Raw genomic sequence first — 21,186 nt, forward strand, 5'->3', positions numbered from 1 at the left:
TATGCAAGTAATTAACATTTTCACACTAAGCAAAAGTTGTAAAACATCTGTTACCTGAAAAGCAGGCAGATCAAGAACAGCAAAACTATTGAAGAAACGTAAACTCTGAATGGCAACCTGGATTGTGTTCTCTGCATAGCTGTCTTTAGGACTTGCTGTGTTTGGATCTGAAATGGTCCCATGGAAAAGAACACAGTACAGCATATGCAAGACTCCAACCAGATCTGTAGACTGAAGAACCGCTGTTAGTCCTGTGGGATCCTGACGTGTATTGTCAAATATGTTCCAAGATCTGTCAAAGAAATATTAAACTGTCTGAAAAGGATACCAGCACACACTTGCCCAGGATGAGGTAGTTATAAGCCAAATGTTAGAGAACAAGTAAACTGTTAAAAAGGAAAAAACTGATGTCTAATGTGTCGAGAAACCACAACATTTCCGCAAAATACTTTCAATGATCTGGGCACTGTCTCATGCTCTCTTTAATTACAGTGCAGCTGTATTCCTTAAATATCTTCCTCCACATACTGGTTTCTTTGCTTCCCAACTGGGTTCATGATACCAATGCAAGGCCATGCAGAAACTCGACAGCTTTCAAGTCCGAAGCCTGGGGGCACTTCCAGGGGCTCCGTGCAAGCCTCTCTCTGCAGCCAGCATTCCCTCTCCCAGCAGCAGTAAGCAGAGGTTGGAGCACCCTGACACTCTCCCTGCCTCAGGGACGGGCAGCAGGCACTGCAGCAGCCTGACTACCTATGGAGCAAAAGAAGCTACTCGGACCAGATGATCTTATTAAATCGTTCTGCAGGAATTGAAGAATGAAGTGGTTAAGCAGTGAGGAAAACACACTACTACTTATTTCAGTCAGATGCTATTATGGAAGACTGTATAGTAGCAAAGCAAAAGTAAGTATGAAATACTCAAGACAAACCGGCACAGCTTATGCAAACCAAAACTAGGCTTCTTTGGTATCTTTTGGGCATGCAAGTAAAATAGAGAAGAAAATTTTTGCCTTCCTGGGATATCAGGACAGACAAACTACTCCAGATGCCCTTCACATCCTCACATCCAAACTTCCAAGTGCACTTAATGTAATCCCTCAAGGATTTGTACTGTTTCTGTTTTCTTTTTGTTTTTTTTTCTGCATTACTAATAATCTACAAAATGATGTAAGATAGTCACTAGTAGTGAAGACTAAGACCATCACCACTCTGGAGGTTAAACAATCTGTAGAAGGCAGGCAAACACAAAATAAAGTGCACGAAATCATCCAACAAGTTTCATACATTTTAAGTCCTAATCCAAACCCATCACAAAACCCATGTGAACTTCATTATGAAAATACAGTTAGTCTGTATTAGCAATCAAAGGAAAAACTAAAACATTGAGATATAAAGAGCAGTAACACTGAATATATAGTACATCAAAATATTGTTTTTAAGATGCAAACATAGCATATGAGGTAAAAAAAAAAAAATGTCATTATCAAAAGAGACTACAAAGATTGATTCATTTTTTCCATCAGTATTAAGAGAAAATATAACAGGTGATATGAGAGAGTAGATATTTTAAAAGGACAAACCAGGTGAGGGTATCTTTCCCTTTTATAAGAACCAAAAGGAGAAGGAATGGGAAAACAGTGAATATAAGAACTGGGAACAATACCCACTTTCTAAAATAATCTGTAACTTCGAAGACCTCAGCTTATTACAGAAAAGACTGGACTCTTAGAAGACTGAGAATACTCCTGTTGACCAGAATCAGCTAGGAGCTTTTCCTCAACCAGAACAGCTCCATATGATCTCAGTATTTGCCTCCGAAGCACCTGTACCACATCCTGTTAACAGGCAAGGCACTGGTCTCCTCATCCTCATGTCACTGCTCTGATCTAGTCAAGATTCCAACTCAAACCCTAGCTAGGTGGACCAACCCAGCTTTTTACGATACAAACGCCTGTCTTCAACAGAGCACCAAACCTCCACAAGTGACAGGTTTTGGTGATCATCACCTTGCTGTCATTTTCCCATCTTCTGGTGAAGCAAAAAAGGAGGCAGGAAAGCACCACCTCCCCAACAGTGGCTATTGATTTCTGTTTGTAATAGCTTCCTTGGATGAAAGAGAAAGCAAAACTGGCAGAGCAGGACAATCATCCTGCATTCGGCACTTCACCAAGAATGGCCTGATACTGACTCATTTCAAGTACAGCTTAAATATTCAAGACGAGAAGAAAACAGATGCAGGAAGCACACCATCTTCACACTTAGCACAGTAAACTTCAAAGCTAGCATCCATGCACGTTCTTGGGGGGACAAATCTATAAGGTCGCAGGAGAAGGCACTAAAACCATGACCAAGAGCTGCATACTATAAGGTTGATGGACAAGTCTTTTTGGTACCCCAAACTCCAGCTGTGCCCCCGAGCAGTGGTCACTTGGCAGCTGGGGGGGCGGTGAGGAGGCTGACCTGCTGCAGGGGACGGTGGTGAGATTTAGGAGGCTCAGGAAGGTTATTTTAGCATTCAGGCTCTGAAATCTCTCGGCACCTCCTTCACAGCCTTTGAGGGGCCTTCTCAGCCGCACCTGCCCTGAGCCCAGGTGAACACTGTACAGTAAAACAGAGTAAATGCTGTTGTACTTGGTTTACTCTATTGGCATGCCTCTGCTTCCATCACTGTTCTCTCACGTCTTTACATTTAGAAAACAGCTGCTCAAATGAATCGCTTCTGATTTTGATTAGTTAGGTCATACACGTAAGGAATGATTTTATCTGGAATTAGCATTTACGGGTACCATTTCTTTTAAAGAACTTTCTATTTACAGTCTGTGAGTGGCTGATATTACAGAGAAGCTCCAAGTACAGCATTCTCTGGTGACACATCAAGAATTACCTCATGTTCCAGTCCTATTTCAGTGACACTTGTGCTGTCCAAAAAGCCCAGGAGACCACCCAATTACTTCAAAAATCTTTGAAAGAAGCAATCAGATCTCAGATAAGATCCAGTGAGAAGAAAAGCAAGGTAAGCACGTCTGTTTTCCAGCCAGCACCTGGGCTGTTACACAAATACCCCACTAGTGTCAGTCAGCACCAGGCGTCCCGCCCAGCCCCACGTTAGAGGCCAGCCGTTTGTAGAGGCTCAGCTGGAGCTTCATGCAACTGAGTTTATTGTACAGGTTCCAAAAACGGGGTGTTTGTTTAGCGCTGGCGGCCTTTAACAACCAACTGGAACTCCCAAGAATCCTTAAAGAAGCTCAGCCCCCAAACCAGCCATGACAGCGCTTCAGAAGGCACCCAGTGCAGGATTCTCTCAAAATATGTGTAATAACATTCAAAAGACAAGCTGAAGTACAATGAAATTATACTTAAAATTATGATTTGATGCCCCTTACCTCCTGCAAGAGAAGAAACACAGTCAGCTTGTGGCTTCTAACAGTCCTAACAATCCCAGCATCTACGCTGCACAGAATAAAAGAAGTGGAAAAAGTCCTAGAGCTTTGTTTTGGGTGGGGCTGCACTGCACAACAATTTATGACATTAATTTTCTTTTCCTCTGCCTGGAACCTGTGAGAAAGGTTCCCATGCCTGGAAAAGCTTTGATTGGAAACCCTGTGTTTTTTAAGTGAGTGTGTCTGCATGAAGTCAGCAGAGACGCTTCCTGAAAAATCACCTAAACCTGCCAGCTGTGTCTTTCTGAAGATTCCTGCTGCACAGTTTTGATTCCCATTGGCACGGGAACCTGGCTGCAGGCAAGGAGCTACTGGGGACGGCTGCGAAGGGAGGGCGAGCCAACAGCTCTGGGACCACCTCTGTGCACTCACTCACCCAACTTTGTGTTGTGTGCCTGCGGACTCCTCAGGATTGCTCACCGAAAAATTGTTTCTGATGCCCAGTTCTTCACTCTGCAGCATGCAGTAGCTAGTGTGTGCTAACCACCCCTGAACTACACCCAGACAAGCAGCATGTTTATTTCCACAGTACCGCAGGAGAGCATGTCTCCTTTTACAAGCAGTATTTTCTGTATTTCTATCTCAGCTTTAACAACAGTATGAAACAGAAAAACTATCAGATGAAAAATAGTCGCAGTTCAAATAAAGACCCCAAATTATTTACTGTACATGATTCCTCACAAAATATTTTGCAACTACATGCGATGAGAAGATTGACCAATTTTACCAAAGGTTAAAGTTAGCTTGCTTTCAACTCTCACTGCATCATTATTTTTAAACAACTCCATATGAAACAGCTTATAGAGCTGGACAAAATCCTTTTGCCATTTTGTTCTGCTCTGGAGCAGTGAATGAATCAAAATATACATAAAAAAGTCAATTGTAAAAATAACTCAAAATGCAAGCTATTTTTTTTTCTCCCCCTCGGAAGAGACCAGGAATTTTAAAGTTACACCACAGGACAAAGCTGTTGAAAAAAGTCATCCTGTCTGCTAGGTTTGGTGGGCTGAAAGAACTGTTAGAAATGTTTATTTTTGATTTTGCCTGTATTACAGTTAATTTGTATATGAACAGGCTACTGGCTCCCGTTGGTTTTAAATGTCAGTTATAATCACTTTAAGCCTAAATGTTTACAATAAAAAGGTAAAAGACGTTATTCATACCGGTTGTGGGCTTTAAAGTAGAAAAAACACATAAGATGTGGGAAAATAAAACGTGAACCTTTGTGTATGCTTCTTTGAGCGATTTTGGTCAAGTCCATAAAACAGCGGATTTCATACGTTTAGCGGACTTTAAAAACCTTTTTGGTCTACCTCAAATGTAAGCCCAATGAAAACTCTGATAACTGGCAGGACACAGACTGAAGCAAAAAGAAACAAACAAAACCCATATCATAAAAGATGTCACACAAGAAACCTAGTTTTTACTTAACTAAGGCTAAGAGAAGATTCCTATGGATGTACCTCCTTTTTAAAGGAGGTCCTATTTAAAGGAACGTACTCTTTAACTGTGTTTGTAATAGCTGCCAAGTAGAATAGTCCAAATGGACAAAACCCCTCCAATTACTCTCTGAAGGGAAGCAAGACTTACAGCAATTTTTACATGGACTAACATAGCTGGGTAGAAGGAAAGGCTTTCAAACTTTACCAAATTGCTACAGTTAGCACAGGAAAACAGGCAAATAGTTATATTATGGTCAAACAACCTGCAGGATCTAAATAAAATAAAATAAAAATAAAAAAAAACATTTAGTGAAATGCAAGGCATCTTCATTATGGGCTGCCATTATGATCGTCAGATTCTACCATAAAGGAGTCTCAGGAATTGGCAGGAGTTTTTATGACTGGCAAAAAAGGTTTAAGAATTAAAAAACATGGATATATTCACCCCAGGAAAGAAAGATACTAAACAGTGGTACCTCATTGCTTAAAATACACCACTATTTATTAAAACAGGAATTTAATACGGCTTGATGAGAAACAGCATACTCTGTAGAACAAGCATAAAACTACAATTTCTCCAAGCTTCAATGTAAGCAAACTGTTTATATCTGAAAATATATTGTTTTAAAAACTGACTGAGCTAACAAACAGACAAGCCTCTCCTAGGGTATACATTATATTGTTTGTACGTTTGAAATATATACTCCTGATTAAATACAGGGAGCCAAATGGAAACATGCGTTTTCAAAAGGCTTAGAATATAATCTTTTTTTTCTGTAATATTAGAATTTAAAACCTATCATCTGTACTTTTTATTTCTACATTCTTTCATCGAGAGATGTTGAAAAAGAGGAAAAAATAATAAAAGAAGTATAAAGAAGTATTTAGCACCTGTCAGACTGTTATAAATCCCATTATTAAGCTAGGAATCACATTACTGTGTGAAATGGATGATTTGAAAGCCTTCAGTAATTTCAGGAACAAGTTTTAGTCCGTTTACAGTAATTGCTGGATCTGCTGCCTGTTGGAAGCAGTGAGAAGAACACGCCACATTCAAGCTGGCTTGCATGTGATTCGCCATTCAGCAGCCAAAACAGGCATTATCTGAATTACTGTAATAAAACTGAAAACAGACCAGCCTACTTCCTTGCATATCTGTGACATGACAGTCGCTATTTTCCAGGATAAAACCCTGTACATCTACAGCCTTCTGCTACTGCAGCTTGTAATCCACAACTTCGTTAGCTGTTGACACAGATTTATATGTATCCCAGCGCTGTGTTGAGATAACATACAACAGTAACAACTTAGCTACTGTTCTGCTATGAAATACTATTCCCCCAGATTATTAAGGGAGCTTGCAGATGTTGCTTGCATCAAGACAATAGCAAAATTTTGTTTAAGTTGATGCCCCAAGAAGCTTCATGATTTGAGGGCCTATTACTTGCAAGATGCAGCCACTGTTATTCTGTGTAAAGTCTACCTAATGCTTTGCTTTCTCTCAGGTAATAAACAGCTCTCTGCTTTCTCTACTCTTAACAGCAAGCAAGAAATAGTTAAGCGTTATGGCTGAGATTTTTAAATCTTAGTATCAAATGTCAGGTTCATCTTTTGCTCAGCAAACAGAGATACTGGTAATCAGACATGCTGCACTTTATGAAATCTCACTACACAGAATAAGAGACAATGCCCTATTTTCAGCTCCCGTACACTTTTTTTCTTTTTTCTTTCAACTCTTTAGGGAGAAAAGAGCTCTCACCTCCGTTGCTAGTAATGGATGAAACACAGCTTAAGAAAAATGGGACTTCCAATTGGAGGTCTGAAGCAGCCCGTAATGATTCTCACTGCATAACTGATGAGTGCGTGAAAGTTATCAAAACAAGGTCCATGTGGGGTTACAAGTTACTAAGGTTTTCAACAAATGATCTTTTATACATATTATAAAGTGTTTAGAAAATGTGCTATCACATCCACTGCAAAGCTTCAATTAAAATAATCAATTTAGCATTTATTAGCCAGTACCAAAAATGAGCATTTGAGAAGATCAATATCAGTTAAATCTTTTTAAAGACCTTGACCACAAATGAAAAGAAAATTCTTCTCCTACAATAAGTTATAACATATATTCAGAATGGATTCCCTCATTTCAATAACTTTTTATGATGTTGAAATTGAGAATCCTCCAATTTATGCTCCTACATTAGCAAGACTTTCCTTTATTGTATCTTACTCTGTGATTTTGGACTTTTTTCCCAAGTCCACCATGGGAATAAAAAATGTATCTTAGTTTATGTCTCAAAATTTTATCTTCTACTTTATATCAATCATACACCTCATTTAACATTTCACGCTGACATACATATATGATAAAACTTGAGGATATTCTCTGTTAATCACTACTGTTGTGACATGTTGCCTGCAACCAGTCCAACCTGTAGATCTTCATCAATTAATGGAAACAGAATCAGAACAGTCAAGGTCATCATTCTTTTAAAACAAGAAGGGGGACTGTCTGGCATGAAGTTGCTGATACGGACCTGCAGGTAGGGACTTGGCTGAGAACTCTTTCCAGGCTATAAAATAGTTTTCCATGAAGTAAGTGTCCAAGCAAACACTGGGTATCGTTTTAGAACTTGAGTAAGAACCATTTTGCTAAATTTTGGTGTTTCTTGAAATAGTGTTGTGGAGAAGACAGGAAAGTCTGGATTGGCAGCTCTTCCTACACCTGAGCTCTAGAAATACACACTTTGCACCCGCAGGGCAGGATCTCTTAATCGTTTAAAACCTGAGTTACAGTATTTAACTTCTGTCCCTCTATGGATGGCCTAGATTAGAGCTGCAGTAAAGATCACAACACCTGGTGCTGTCTGAAAACAAGTGAGGAGGATCACCCAGCATTTGGCCATTTCCAGCTCATAAAGGATTTCACTGGTGCAGGCACTGTGGATGGTTTGAGAGCCTGGTGGTCCAGGTGTGAGCAACTCCCTTGTGAGAAAATCCTAGCAACTTCCCACCACACCACTCGGAGCCACAACAATGCTAAGATCCACACACAGTACAAAGAGCGCCATACAAAAACACCCTAATGCATTTAGTATGGAATGACAATATTTTATGTGAGAAATAACAGCCTAAAGTAGTCCTATCAGAAAAACAAACCAAATGAATTGTGCACGAAGAACTTCCCAACCTGGAAACAGTATTTGTAGGGGATACAACAAAAGATGAATTTAAAATTGCTCTTGCAACAGTGGGGAAAGCCTAGTACACTGGTATCTATTTTGGTAAAACTTCTTGTGCTACAGTGTCAGAGAACTGGTACTACTGACTAGACTTTTCCTCTAGATAACAATATCAAATGCATTATGAACAGATTAGTTAGTTACTCCGATATACAGAGGGGTATGACATTGCATGCTGGTTTGGTGCTGAGGAATCTATCAACTGAGTGGAGATTCAGAAATAGTGCATTCTGACTGAACAGGCTGCGCTGCTTCCTACTGCCATTTGCCACAAACGAAAGAGGCAGCTATTTCTCAGACAGAGAGCCTGTCTTTTGTGCAACAGATCATGTACCACACAAAACGTACTACTTTGTTGTGACATATTTAAGAATTCAATAAATTTGAACTCTGTTTCTGACGCATCAATCTGTATTTGGCAACCATTTTTTTTCCATTTAAATCATCTTGAATACTATGGAGTTACTAACATGACAGAATTACACTCCACATTCACTTCTTCAATGAGAGTGCACACAGGTGATTAAAAATATTTAACCTGCCTTTCTAATCAGTTACACTATAGCTTTTGATCTAAAAGTGAAAGGCAACAGTTTTGAAATCTGCAAGTTCATTCCTCTCATTTCTTTTCATGCTCAAAAGAACAATCCAACCTGGAAACTGAGAACCACCAGTACCTTTGGATAAAATCAAAAGCATTGCTGTTACACGATTAGACACATCTTGATGTGACTGTGAAGAAAAATGCTCAACCCTCGAAAATTATTTTGCTGCAAAGTACAGATGCTCTGTAAAGAAGTACTTGCACAGTACTGTATTATTTTGGGGTGCAAAGATCTCTAGTATCTTGGATTAAACACAGGCCTGCTTCAGAAATTGCAAATATAGTATTACTCACTCTTGTAGCTAGAATTATTATCCCTCTAAGAGAAAGATGAATTTTTTTAGTATGCATTTGACTTTTGGCAGTGCTGTCCTGGAATGTAAAATGCCAAGTTGGCAGCTTTCAGAAAGGGAAGTTTCAGTAAGTTGGGATGGTCTCTTTGGGCTCATATTTCTTGTAGTTCTTTTTCCATGTGCCTGTGTCCCTGAGTTACCAGCAACAACTCTTACCTGCAGCTCTGTTTCTTAATTTATTTGTTATTAATTTTTGTTCTTCAGCACTAGCATCAGTTCTCCCCTCAGACATTCATTGTCAAGTTCTGTCAGCATCATCTTTCCCTGAAACATGTAACAGTCTAATGGTGGCAGGTTCTAATACATGGACCTTGAAGCTCTGAAATTTAGACTTTGACAGAGCCAGGCTGTCCAAGTCTGCAGAAGTCCAGATTTGCTGACAGAAATGTACCACATGCACACACTCCTCAGCCTCGGTTAGGTTCCAGTAATGAGCATTTTGCATTAGAAAATTCCTTGACAAATCTAGTAATACTTTTCATAAAATATCATTCCCTTACTGACAATGGTATTTTAAGGAACAAGAGCTGAATTTGGCTGCACAAAAAACAAATCAATTAAGACTTGATTTTAGTTGATAATATCTCTTGAAGTCCTTAGGACTGGTCATTTAAAATTAGTAGTGATAAAACCCTCTCTGTAATGATGAGTAAAGGAGATAAAGTTTTCAATTCTCATAAATGATTTACAAGAATCAAGACACAGTGCAGGTAACTGAATACAATTCAGTGGTGAAAGGGTGAGCAGAGTGAATTTCTTGCACTGTTTCTCTACCAGTTATTGCTGTGCGACTAAGACCGGTTCTCTTTAATAATCTCACCAGAGTGCTCACTTCCATGAACACTGTGTTGTCAAGGAGTTACACCGGCTGCTGCCTGATGAACATATTAGAGATGAGAGACCAAATGCACCTACCTTCCATTGACAGCAAAACACAGTTGACATATTCCATGCAACACTGCTGTGGCATTCTGTAGAAAAGTTGCTATTTTTGGATTCTCATCAATGGGGCCTTGAACGGAGAGGAAACAGCAACACAACTTGTCTATCAATCCTATGTTCACCACGTAACTAGAAACAGATGAGAAATTGTATTAAAAAACAGTCCAGTGACAGTTTTGATGACTTTACAAAGTAATTTCTGCTCCTCTACTATCAAATCATACAAAATGTAGGTTATGATTTCTTAAAGGGTTCAATAAAACAATTCAAATTACAATAACTTCAAATCTGGTATTCTGTAGCTAGCAGTAGTTTTTGTTAAGAGAACTGTCTGTTGCACGATAATTTATATTATACTGTACAAGAAAGATGAATGTAAGTGTTTATTTTACCATAGTCCTAGAAGGACAATGGAATTTTGCCATAGTTAAATGATTTATAATAGTCTTGATAGCTCTGCAGCAGCACAATTTCTTTTTAGCATGAAGAGTTGAACTTGGTAGAACACACTAACTCAAGACGACAATGATGTTACACAGATAACGTTTTATTGCAATACGTATATCATAACAACTACTGCCCAGATTTTTTTTTTTTTTTAATTTTTCTTTCTAGACTATGTGCAACAGTCTAACAGTCTTTTAGTGCAGACTAAAAGAACACACAGGTAACAACCTCCCACTATCAGGAAGGATCTGAAAGCCTCCTCAGGAGCTGAACCAAAACTCAACACAGAGAAAACCATGTTAGTGACTTTATTTCTTTTTTAAAACAAAAAGCTACCTTTTTCTTTCATATTATCAGAGTAGATCACATCACCACCCCCTCTGTTGCTGAAGATTCTTTGAATTTCTAAGAGCTTGGAAACGCATGCCCAAAATTGTTTGTCCCTGTACATTGACACCAAGTTCTGTCTATACCAGCTACTCTCACACTTGGATCATTATTGATACCACTTAAACTGTGTACACAGGTCTTTTTTTTTCCACATCACTTTGCTGATATCACCTTTTTCTACGACAAACATTCAGCTTCTCAGACTTTACTCCATCTCAACTGTTCATTCGGCCGACTATGTGAGACCAACTTCCTTTGTGGAGACAAATTTCCAGCTTCAATCATCTCTTTCTCCTCTTTCCTTGATTTTCCTTGTACTTTCCTCCATTCCACTTTTAGCAACTGGGAGAAATCTCTTGTCAAAATCTGAAGAACTGCTCTTATATTCTGTGACTCAATCTGACTTCATAGACACGAGGAACTAAGCTTGCTTTCAGACACCAACCGATTTGCTGTTTTTACACTGATAGTCTGTACTAAACCTTCCTATTATTGATATTATTCCATCCTATCAGCTATTCTACCTACTTGCTTGTCAACTCCACTTGTTAGAAACTGTGAGATTCCCTGGGATGGAAACACCATTGTCTGCATGTTTCGACGACATCAAGTGCATCCTGACTTGATTGAAGTATGGAATATCATTAAAGTAATGATTCTACTAAATAAATCATATTGATTAGATAATGAATGTCCCATGGGGCTATACAAATACTTATTAAAAAAATTCCCCCACATAGCTTACAGTCTGATTTTGAAAAAGTGTGGACTTTTAAGATTAGGGAAGAAAGTCTCTCCACTTTCCAGGTATCCTTCTTGCTCAAAGACTAACCTCTTTTCAGGGCTAGAAGTTACACTTTCTGACAAAACTTAACCTGCTGACACAAAGCTTTTAGAAGCAATGAAAGTAATTAAGAATAAAAAAATACACTGTGTGTAAAGCAAGAAGTCAGTCTGCAATACGAAGATCATTAACGCTCCTGAAATACAGCAGTTAAAATAGCTCAGGTAAGTTTGATTTTTCTGTTTAGCAACATGAAATGCTACCAGCATTAGATTTCTTGCAGGTTTTGATCTAAGCAATCCACCTGATCATACAAGTGATAAACACGCTCTCCAGTACTAGCACAGTGATTCCAGGAACAGAGCTGGGTGTTAGATACATCACAGTCACAGAGAAATGCTGAGTGCTGGAAATGTCTCCATGACATAGGAGGGGAAAGGAAGAATGAGAAAATAAAATGCAGCTATCACTGATAGACAATTACTTACAAAAAGGCACAGGTACTCTGGTCAATGCTCTTTTCCTTTTTTCCCTAGGAAAAACGTCTCGACTTCTACAAAGTGTGTTCATTGTCCACCTTACTTTACACCCACACCTGGATACCAAGTGGTGTCAGCAGCTACTCTTTTGGCAGAAAAGAAATAGCTGCGAGCTTTCAGTCTATCGGGACTATTCTTTAAGGGCACCTGGAGTCAATGATAAGACACAAGAAGCACTCCCTTCCTTGAAGCTGAACATACAGACGAGTGGAATGTCAAAGCTCTCTAATCTATCGTCTCCATCTCAGTATTTTCACCCACAGTAGCATAGTTCCAGTAATTTGGCTACTCTTTTGACACCCAGCATGTAAACAATTGTTTATGCATCAGGTCTAGTTTTCCCGTATAGGAAAAAAAAATTTGACTTTCCTCTTTCTTCCCCAATTTTCCTGAAACTCTCATTTAATCAATTCCATAAGGATACATGATACAATGACCTGGAGGTGAAAGATTCTCATTAATAATATAATCTGTCTGTTTTTGACTAGTTTGAAATGCCTACGCTCTTTTTTCGTAATTGCACTATTACCTTGTCATCGTGCCTTTCTTTCTCCATTTATAAACAGATCCCTTAAAGTGCCTCAGGTGAGGCACCCAACTGGATTCTCACATGTCTTCTTAGCTCAAGGGTATACCTGTGCTTGGCCCAGCCAGTGTCAGATGTCTGTTCAGCAGCAATATCAATAAGCAGACCTCCCACCCTCCCATTCCTAAATGGGGAGAATACAACATCCTGAAATTTCACACTCTTTCAAAACCTGTTTGGGGAGAAAGCAGGCTACATAAGAACAATTAAGTTTTAGAGGTCACTGGTATCTATGGCAACTGTTTGTTTTGCTTTCCTCCTCCACCTGTCCTTTCTTGTATCCATCAGCATCACACCAGACTTTGAAAAGCCTGAAAATTCTTACTGCGCCACAGTTTCAGTAGCATACCATCAGTATTTCACTTCTTGAGAGGGCTGAAGATGCATTGATGACTATTTATATTATTTAGTACTGAAATGACACACTTTTAGCAAACAGTATATTGTTGGATAATGCATTTCTTACTTTACTTAATAGGCATTAATGATAAGCAAAGGGATTTGTCCTTAGCTTTATAATGCCTACACTACTTAATAAAATAATAACAAACCCCAAAGCACACTCACAACCACGAACTTGATTGAAACAGATAAAGAATGGATCAGTTGGGTTAACCATGACACATATACACTGGAAATTCAGTGAATAGGAGCTTTCCAATTTCATCTGAAGTTGCTGTGGGCCATGAGGCTGTATATAATTAGAAGACTTTAAAGTCGTGATACATTTATTATCATGACAGAGAGTATAGACAGCCTTAGAAATGTATTCGGAGCACCTGCTAGCAAGAACAGATTTTTTTAAGAGTTATCAGAATAACTACTAGCAATGAGAAATTGCAGGAATTTAGGATACATTAAGTGCCACAACAAAAAAGTCAGTCTATTAAAAAAAGTACTTGATCAAAGTACCTTTTTTTAAAAAAAAAGATCTATATAAAAGTATCTAATTTGTAGAATTTGATGCCAGAAGAAGTTATTCAGTTAAATATTGTAGCCGGGTTCAAAAATAAATGGGTTAGCTAATCATACAGCTTTAGGGTGTTTGCAGTCATGCTTACCAAATTTTGAGGTAATACATTAGATTTCAGGAATGCAATCTAATTCACTGGTGTGAGATCATCAAGTGTAAGTATCAGAAAGGAATGCTACAATTTCTTATCGTCAAATTTATACTTTAGAAATAAGAGATTTCAAGAGAAATAATTTTCTCACTCACTTTTCTGCAGTACTTCAAGAATACTTTACCTGTAACCTTCACAGTCATGATGTATTTTATTTTTATAACATCCCTGTATACTGAGGAGCTGGAATTACCCACATTTTCCATGTAAGAAACAGAAGCACAAACACACTAAATCTATGTATGTCTTATTTTGTGTATTTGAGAGACCTATGATCTTGTTTTAACAGTATTTGGCATTACATAGGACATCATATATTCTGAAGTATAGCTCCCACTGACTTGCTGTTCAACGTGCTCAGCACTGCTGTAAATCAAATCCAGCTTTCAAGTTAGGACTCATAAATTAGTGAGCATGCATAAAAAGTTTAAGAGATTTTGTGTAGCACTGCATAGGAATGTTATGTCACACAAAGGATTCAATCGTGTTCTCAAACTCAGCGTTCAACTATCAAACAAAAGTCTACGTTCTTCCTTTCTACCAACCTGATCTGTCTGCTAGGTACCCTCCCACTTTAGCAATACAAGATGCAGTGGTTTTAAAATCAGTTTCCCTAATTATGTATGAGCTCTCTCCTCCTCAGGAGCTGTATGAAAAACTGTATGTGAAAATTGTATGAAAAGCTGTGCTCTGAGAACTACCTGAAAAGTAGCATCCAAAATCTAACCCCAGCTGTACTGTTGATCTAATAAAAAGATATTCTCTCTACCTTCAAAGCCTGGGGGAAATTCCTTTTCAACGCAGGCAGCTCACGAAGGCTTTAATTACAAACTTGAACATACCAAATTAAATAGTTATCATGGGGACAGCCACAAGTCAGAATAACTTTTTTTTTTTTGTCCAGGTTCAAGTCTTTTTTTTTTTTTTTTAACCAAAGAACTAGAATGTTTCAAGTAAAAATGAGCAAAACAATGCATTTTCTTTTACTCTACTACTAGATTCACTGAGTTATTTTGATTGAAATTTTACTCAAGGCATATACTTAGAAAGGAAAATTGCTATTAAAATATAGATATGTTTTAAGAGCTGAAATCAAATCATAGAAATTATTGGGTAATCTTTGTAACAGGAAGTACATATTGTATGGCAAACTGATGTGAAGGCATGCATGTTGTCCAGAATCACAAGGGGAAAGGGCATACAGTCAGGCACAGAGAATTGAGAGAAAGTATGGAAAAAAGGACCCCGACTCCATGCTAATCAGGGGAAGAAACCTACAGAAAGGACACAAAAAGGAGAAAAGGTATAGAAACCTAAATTATTAGGATGCTATATAAGCCATCCAGCAATTAAAAGCGTTAGGATTAAAAAGGTCTATGGAAACCAAGAAAAAGTGCAGAGAGTATGGAAGAGATTAACACTGAGGCTCATTTTATCTGTCTAATGGTTTAGATAAAAGAACACAACTAAAGTGATTTTTGCTACTAGGACTAATTCCAAACAGCATATGGATGCACAAGGAACTTCTGAAAGCCAGTGTAAATAGATTGATCTATAAAATGTCACTCAAAAAACAATGCATTTTTACCTTCCACAGATATACAGTAATCCAGATATAGAGAAATACAGAAACATATTTTTCTGCATGAATATAAAACTTCAAAATTAAAAGATTTCTGTTTTTCTGCATTTGTCTTTATTTTTGAAGAACTTTTTTGATTGAGAACTTAGGACTTCAGTAGACTTCTGACTATACCACACACACACTACTTTTACTAACTTAAGAATTAAAGAAGTTTATTCCTTTCTTAAGTCAATGTAATTTTCATCCTCTGTAATAAAGAAGGATTAAAGACATTTCAAAATGTTTTTTAAACCTGATCAGGTCTTGGACTCTGCTGTTGAAGGCTTCCGCTTGTGAGGATTTGCTCTTCACTTCCTGTATTATCTTCAGTGCTGTAGAGTAGTTGTTCCCATCTGGGAAGCTGGAGATTAGGCATCTGAAAATCATGGCAGTTATCCTCAGAAGTCCTGTTGTTAGACCTTCGAACACCTGCTTATTTGCACTTCTTCCTGAAGTAGCATTATGGTCATCTGGAACATTAACCTAAGAAAAAGAAAAAAAAAGCTACAATTCAGTAAGAATAACCAAAGTTCATAGAAAAGCACTAAGAAAGTTGCATACGAGTACAGCAAAATTAAGTAGCATATTCTAGCAGTGCTGAAAGACGTTTAAGTTTTTCAGGTAAAAGAAAGGGTCTATATTCCTCTAAACAGATACTATCATTTGAAATAATAAATCAATTCAAAATAGCATTTAGCGCATGAGAACTGAAGGAAGCTTTACAGTGGTAGAATATTTCATCAAATTGTTTTTTGTACAATATATATACACTGAATTTTTGATAAGTCACTAGCAAAAAGATTTTTAAAAAAATAACTGTGAATAAATGAACTAATGAAATAGTTGATTTTGAGTACTACATTGTGTTGTCACAAAGACACATGTCTAGGATGCACAAAGTGTTGAGTAATATACAGAAAAGATAACTCTTTTCTGTGGAAGGAACAGCCTTTACTGTTGCACAGCAATTGCCTGCTTGGCTCTGGAAAAACACAATGTACCATTAACAGGCTACTCAACATCCCTGCAAAAATAACTATTTTGGAAGCCATACATTCTTGTGATAGACCAAATACAACTGTGGTTCTTCAGAGAAAAAGGCAGTACACTTTTTGGCAATAGGAATGGTCTTTGCAATGAGATGTAATCCCTGATGGACTTGTAGCAATGACAAGGCATATTGGAGAATGCAATTTTTTTCCAGTCTATGAAGAGGTATTCAGTTAAGCTTCCACCTGATGACCATGGCACTTGTCAATCACAGATGAAGCACTACACACAGCTCTCACTGAAGAGATCTCAGAGGAACAGAACTTATTTTTCCCAAATCACTAATATTAACGTAGAGCCCACTGCTAAAACCAGCAGAGATGTTCAGATGTACAGCATGTAAATCTGAAGACAAATCTATATGCAGGATCCAAACCTGTGAAGAAACCCTTGTGGAATGTTTTTTGTTTGTCTTCCCCCATTTCTGCAATCAGAGATAATTTAGACCAGCTGAAACTCTGCCCTGTTAGACGAACAGGGAGAAACCTCCAAACAGTAAGCGTGGTGTGTGGGGAAGCTGGGCAGTTTTACAGAGCATTGGCAGCACAGCTACATCAGTCAAGACACAGGGGGTCCCAGCTACATTCACTGTGCTTACCAGCACTGGACTCCATGTACCAACAGACTTCCGCAGAGGCAATTTTAGAAGAAAACCTGAGACTTTCCACACCATAACCTGTAATGAATATCGGCTGAAATTTTATTTTCATTCCAGGTTAAAAGCATTTATACCTGCTATATATACGAGAGAGATCACAGGAAATTGTTCCTCCCTGTATAGGTATCAGTAGGGATTTGGTAGCACTTGGTGACAAAGAACAACATGCACATTTCTTTATTATTCATTAGCTCTGAGCCTTGTGTTGGTACTTAAAACTCATTGTAGTAGTCTGTTCCTGGTGATAAGCCAAGTGAGAAGTCTTTAGCTGCTTATTCAAGTTCAACAGGAAAAATAACTAAGTTGCTCCACTAACTTCTGCTGAGCAAAATAATTCATTCATGCCTAATGATTCCAACTGCCTGACGGATTAGGCTTTGTAAGGTATAAATCAATTTAAATGTGGCAACTTTGTACTGGGAACGCAAGATTTTAAAAACATGGCTAACAAATGTTACTCATTGCCTTTTCACCTATGCTAAAAAAAAGTATTTATAATCTATTTCTTTAAAGATTTAATAATATCTTGCAGTAGACCCTTCCAGTTGCTGTAATGAATAGTACTGTAAACAGATAAAGTCTGTTTTTTTACTTCTAGTTGGATGTATGAGAACTCTATGTTCTAAATATAGAAATCATAGTTAGACAAGTTCATGCTTCAGTATAGAACTGTTCCTCCTAATTTGGAAAATAAATAGATCTGACACTTAATATAATCCATTACTTGAAGGTCTGTTTTTTCACATTTGATTTTTGGGGAAAAATGTGTATGTTGTGGGTGTATTAATACAAAATGAGAAAAAATGCGTTTTTCCTGTGGTGTATGTCAGAGAGGAGATAAAAGGAAATACTGTTTTACAGAAAATAGGAAAAATTGAGCTTCATTCCTACCTTCATTATTTTCCCTTTATATGAACTCAATGAGCAACAAAAGATCAACTCTTTTACTGAAGAAGTAATTAATGGAAGAGTGTGAAAACCTGTCAAGATTTATGTTCAACATTAACTGGGATGCTTAGAAAAGTGATGTATTACTGCATGTTGATTATTATATCGAGCAAGGGGGTAGGAAATCATAAGATGTAATAGTATAATTGTGAAAGCTTTCAAGCTCTGATTTGTGTTTGTTGATTATGACAGAAGTTAATGATATTCATAGAAACTATTGTTTGGCTTTGGATAAGTAAACGTTAAAATATTCCCCACTTCTATTTAGGAGGTTTAAGAGGTTTAACAGTTTAACTGACACAAATCTATAAGTAACTACATACCTAAAATGACCTGTCAAGTAAATTGGTATAAAGCATGTTTTAATTACAAGGGAAACACAGGAAAAACATAACTAGTGTTCAGTCATCTGACACATTCAACAGCTCAACACTACTACTTTACCATTTATGATGACCACCCAGGCTGGACATAATCAAGACTCTTACTTGCTTTAAATCAGTTCCTGACACGAAAAGCTCTGATGACCAGATTCTCAGTTCTGGTACAGTCTCCATAAAAGAGTTCAGCCATTCAGCAGAGAATTCCTCTTGTGTAGGGAATCCCTTGCTTGTGCAGAGCTGCTGTAAGCTCTTCAGCTGTGCCCAGCATCTAGGACTTAACCCAGCAAGATGCTGAACAACATGGCCCCAATCCAGTAAAGCACTTAGGCACACATTTAATATAGCTAAAAACGCTACTCCATTCTGACTCATGTCCCCACAAGTACTCCTGTATATCAATGTGCCTTTTTTTTTTTTTTTTTTTTTTTACTAACAAAAATATACAGTTTCCAGTTAGCAATGTAGAGCTATCACCGAAAACTCATTTATGTTTTTATTTTTCCTGTAGAAAGTATAATCCTTCATGGCCATGAATCCTTTCAAATATTGAGCTGTTAAACCTAAATGGAAAGTTCAAGTTTTTTAAAGCATTCAATTGCTAGTCATCACTGGGCTTGCCTCAAAAACATTCTGGAAAGGGTATGCTTTAAAAATAGTATTTACAGGATGTTGGACTTTCAGTGTAATAGCTAGTGAACAGAAGAAATGGAAACTGCGCGGGAAATCTACAGGCTTCAGAAGGTACAGATAAAGCTTTCACTTTTTTTTTTTTTTTACAGTTGATTTTCTATCAATGATCCTTTGGTACCCATGCTGTCATTGGAAAACAAAAATTTTTGTTCTTCAAGTAGTATTTTCTTTGAGGAGAAATATATTACACCCGTGTAAAGCAAATGAACATTTTCCCACCAATGAAAAATGATTGTTTTAAATCTGATTCTTTAAAATGGATACCCCTGAGTTTTAGGAAAAGTGAAGCTGACATTGCATTAGATTTGGAGGCATAAAATAAAAACTATAGTCTCCTTATATTACTTGAAAGTAAGGTTGATACTTGTTGCATTTAAGAACATATTTAAAGCTTTTTCAAAACTTGAATCTTTCTGTATTCAGCAAATATTAGCACGCTTGTTTAACAATTTGTTAAAACCTTGCAAGTGTATATTCTCTTTTTTACTCCCAGTATTGGTTGTGGTTTATTTTCCCACTGTATGTAGGAAGATACATGAGAGAGGCAGCACCGTTCAGCTCATTAAACTCGGAACACTGCAGGCAGTTAAATCCTTTGGGGGGGGTGTCCTTTAATATTCTGGTGTTCAGAGTTTGATCCAATTAAAAGAAGTGCTTTCCATCTGTCCTATTCTTTCTTAAAAAAGGAAAACTCAACCTTGATCTGACTTCTTACATTTTCAAGAGAGAGAAATCGGAGTTAGAAATGCAGCACTGTATTTATTTTGACTTAAATACATATTTCATAGAATTATGAAGATATCCTAGTTCAAGGGCCAACTTTGCCTGAAGAGAACATAAGAGACTTTATGCGCAGGAAAGAGAAGTCCACTGTGGATCAAGGGAAACTTAAGGCTTTAATTACAGTTTTGCTGCAATTCAACGGTAGTGTTTGGCAACAGACTGAGAACAGCTTTAAGCATAGTAAATTTCTTTTATGCAGTATTTCTGGCTTCTCAGGTGGCCAACATTTTCTTAGAAATACCCTCTGTATTTTTTCAGAAGAAGGGCTGGTCATTTGTGCAGTGCTACACTGAGAAAAGGGAAGGTGTCTGGCATCAGAATGAATCTTGTCACTTGTGAAGTGCTGAAGGATTTCATCTCTTGTGTAATTAAGCACAGAGCCTGTGCTCTGGCTCGCTCTGCAGAGAGCGAGCAGTGTTGTGACTGGCCCAGCACAATACACGCACCTTTCACTAAGTATATTTGAAATCTAATACCTGGAATCCTCTTGGAAAGATTTGTTGAAGAACAATGAGCTGGCACCTACTTAGAGGAGAATGCACAGGTTGCATTCCTGTTTTCTTTGTTTGTGCCAAGGACCTTTGGATTATCTTTTTGAAGTGTTCATCAACAGTCCTATGGCTTGTTGAGTTTAACAGCGTCATTTGAATTATTTAAAGTACGTACATAACTTTTCAATTAACAAGCTGCTTGGCTCATGAAAATACATACACACAATTTATAAGTAGAAAACCAAGACTAAATATCTTATGATGAACAGGTCACTATGAATTAAAAATGAGTTTTCAAATAAAATATTTAATGACATTTCAAATTAAATGAAACACTGGAAAATTAAAACTTTCACAGCCAAAGAGTTCTGCTATTTAAACATGTCAGTAAATACATATTCAGCAACATATTGAACTGACTTAGGTTTTTCAGTATTGAAACACAGAAGAACTGGACACACACAGACAACTTGTAACATTCTGTACTTCAAATACTGCTACAGGGTGAATTAGAGAAGAAAGCCCCAGAAGGGGTTAAAGTTGGAACGCTGTCCACTCACTGGAGTTCCTGGTATGTATGCCTCTGTAGAATTTATTACGAGAAGCAAATATATCTGTTTGTATAGAAGTATAGTACATACAGCTTACCAAATACATACAAAAGAAT

At 37.6% G+C, this 21,186-nt stretch overlaps 1 protein-coding gene across 7 annotated transcripts in view; it reads right to left on the bottom strand.

The window, feature by feature from the left end:
* Positions 1-21,186, bottom strand: part of SCAPER (S-phase cyclin A associated protein in the ER) — a 230,997-nt gene that overhangs the window by 23,708 nt on the left and 186,103 nt on the right. For all 7 annotated transcript variants that reach the window (XM_035553931.2, XM_035553934.2, XM_035553933.2 and 4 more), the window contains 3 exons: positions 15,770-15,999; positions 9,996-10,151; positions 55-292 (listed from right to left, as the gene is read on the bottom strand). In XM_035553931.2, the coding sequence (XP_035409824.1) occupies positions 55-292; positions 9,996-10,151; positions 15,770-15,999 (624 nt within the window). The remainder of the gene's footprint in view (positions 1-54; positions 293-9,995; positions 10,152-15,769; positions 16,000-21,186) is intronic.

The sequence above is a fragment of the Cygnus atratus genome, chromosome 11 (assembly GCF_013377495.2).
Source record: "Cygnus atratus isolate AKBS03 ecotype Queensland, Australia chromosome 11, CAtr_DNAZoo_HiC_assembly, whole genome shotgun sequence".
NCBI classification, from domain to species: Eukaryota; Metazoa; Chordata; class Aves; order Anseriformes; family Anatidae; genus Cygnus; species Cygnus atratus.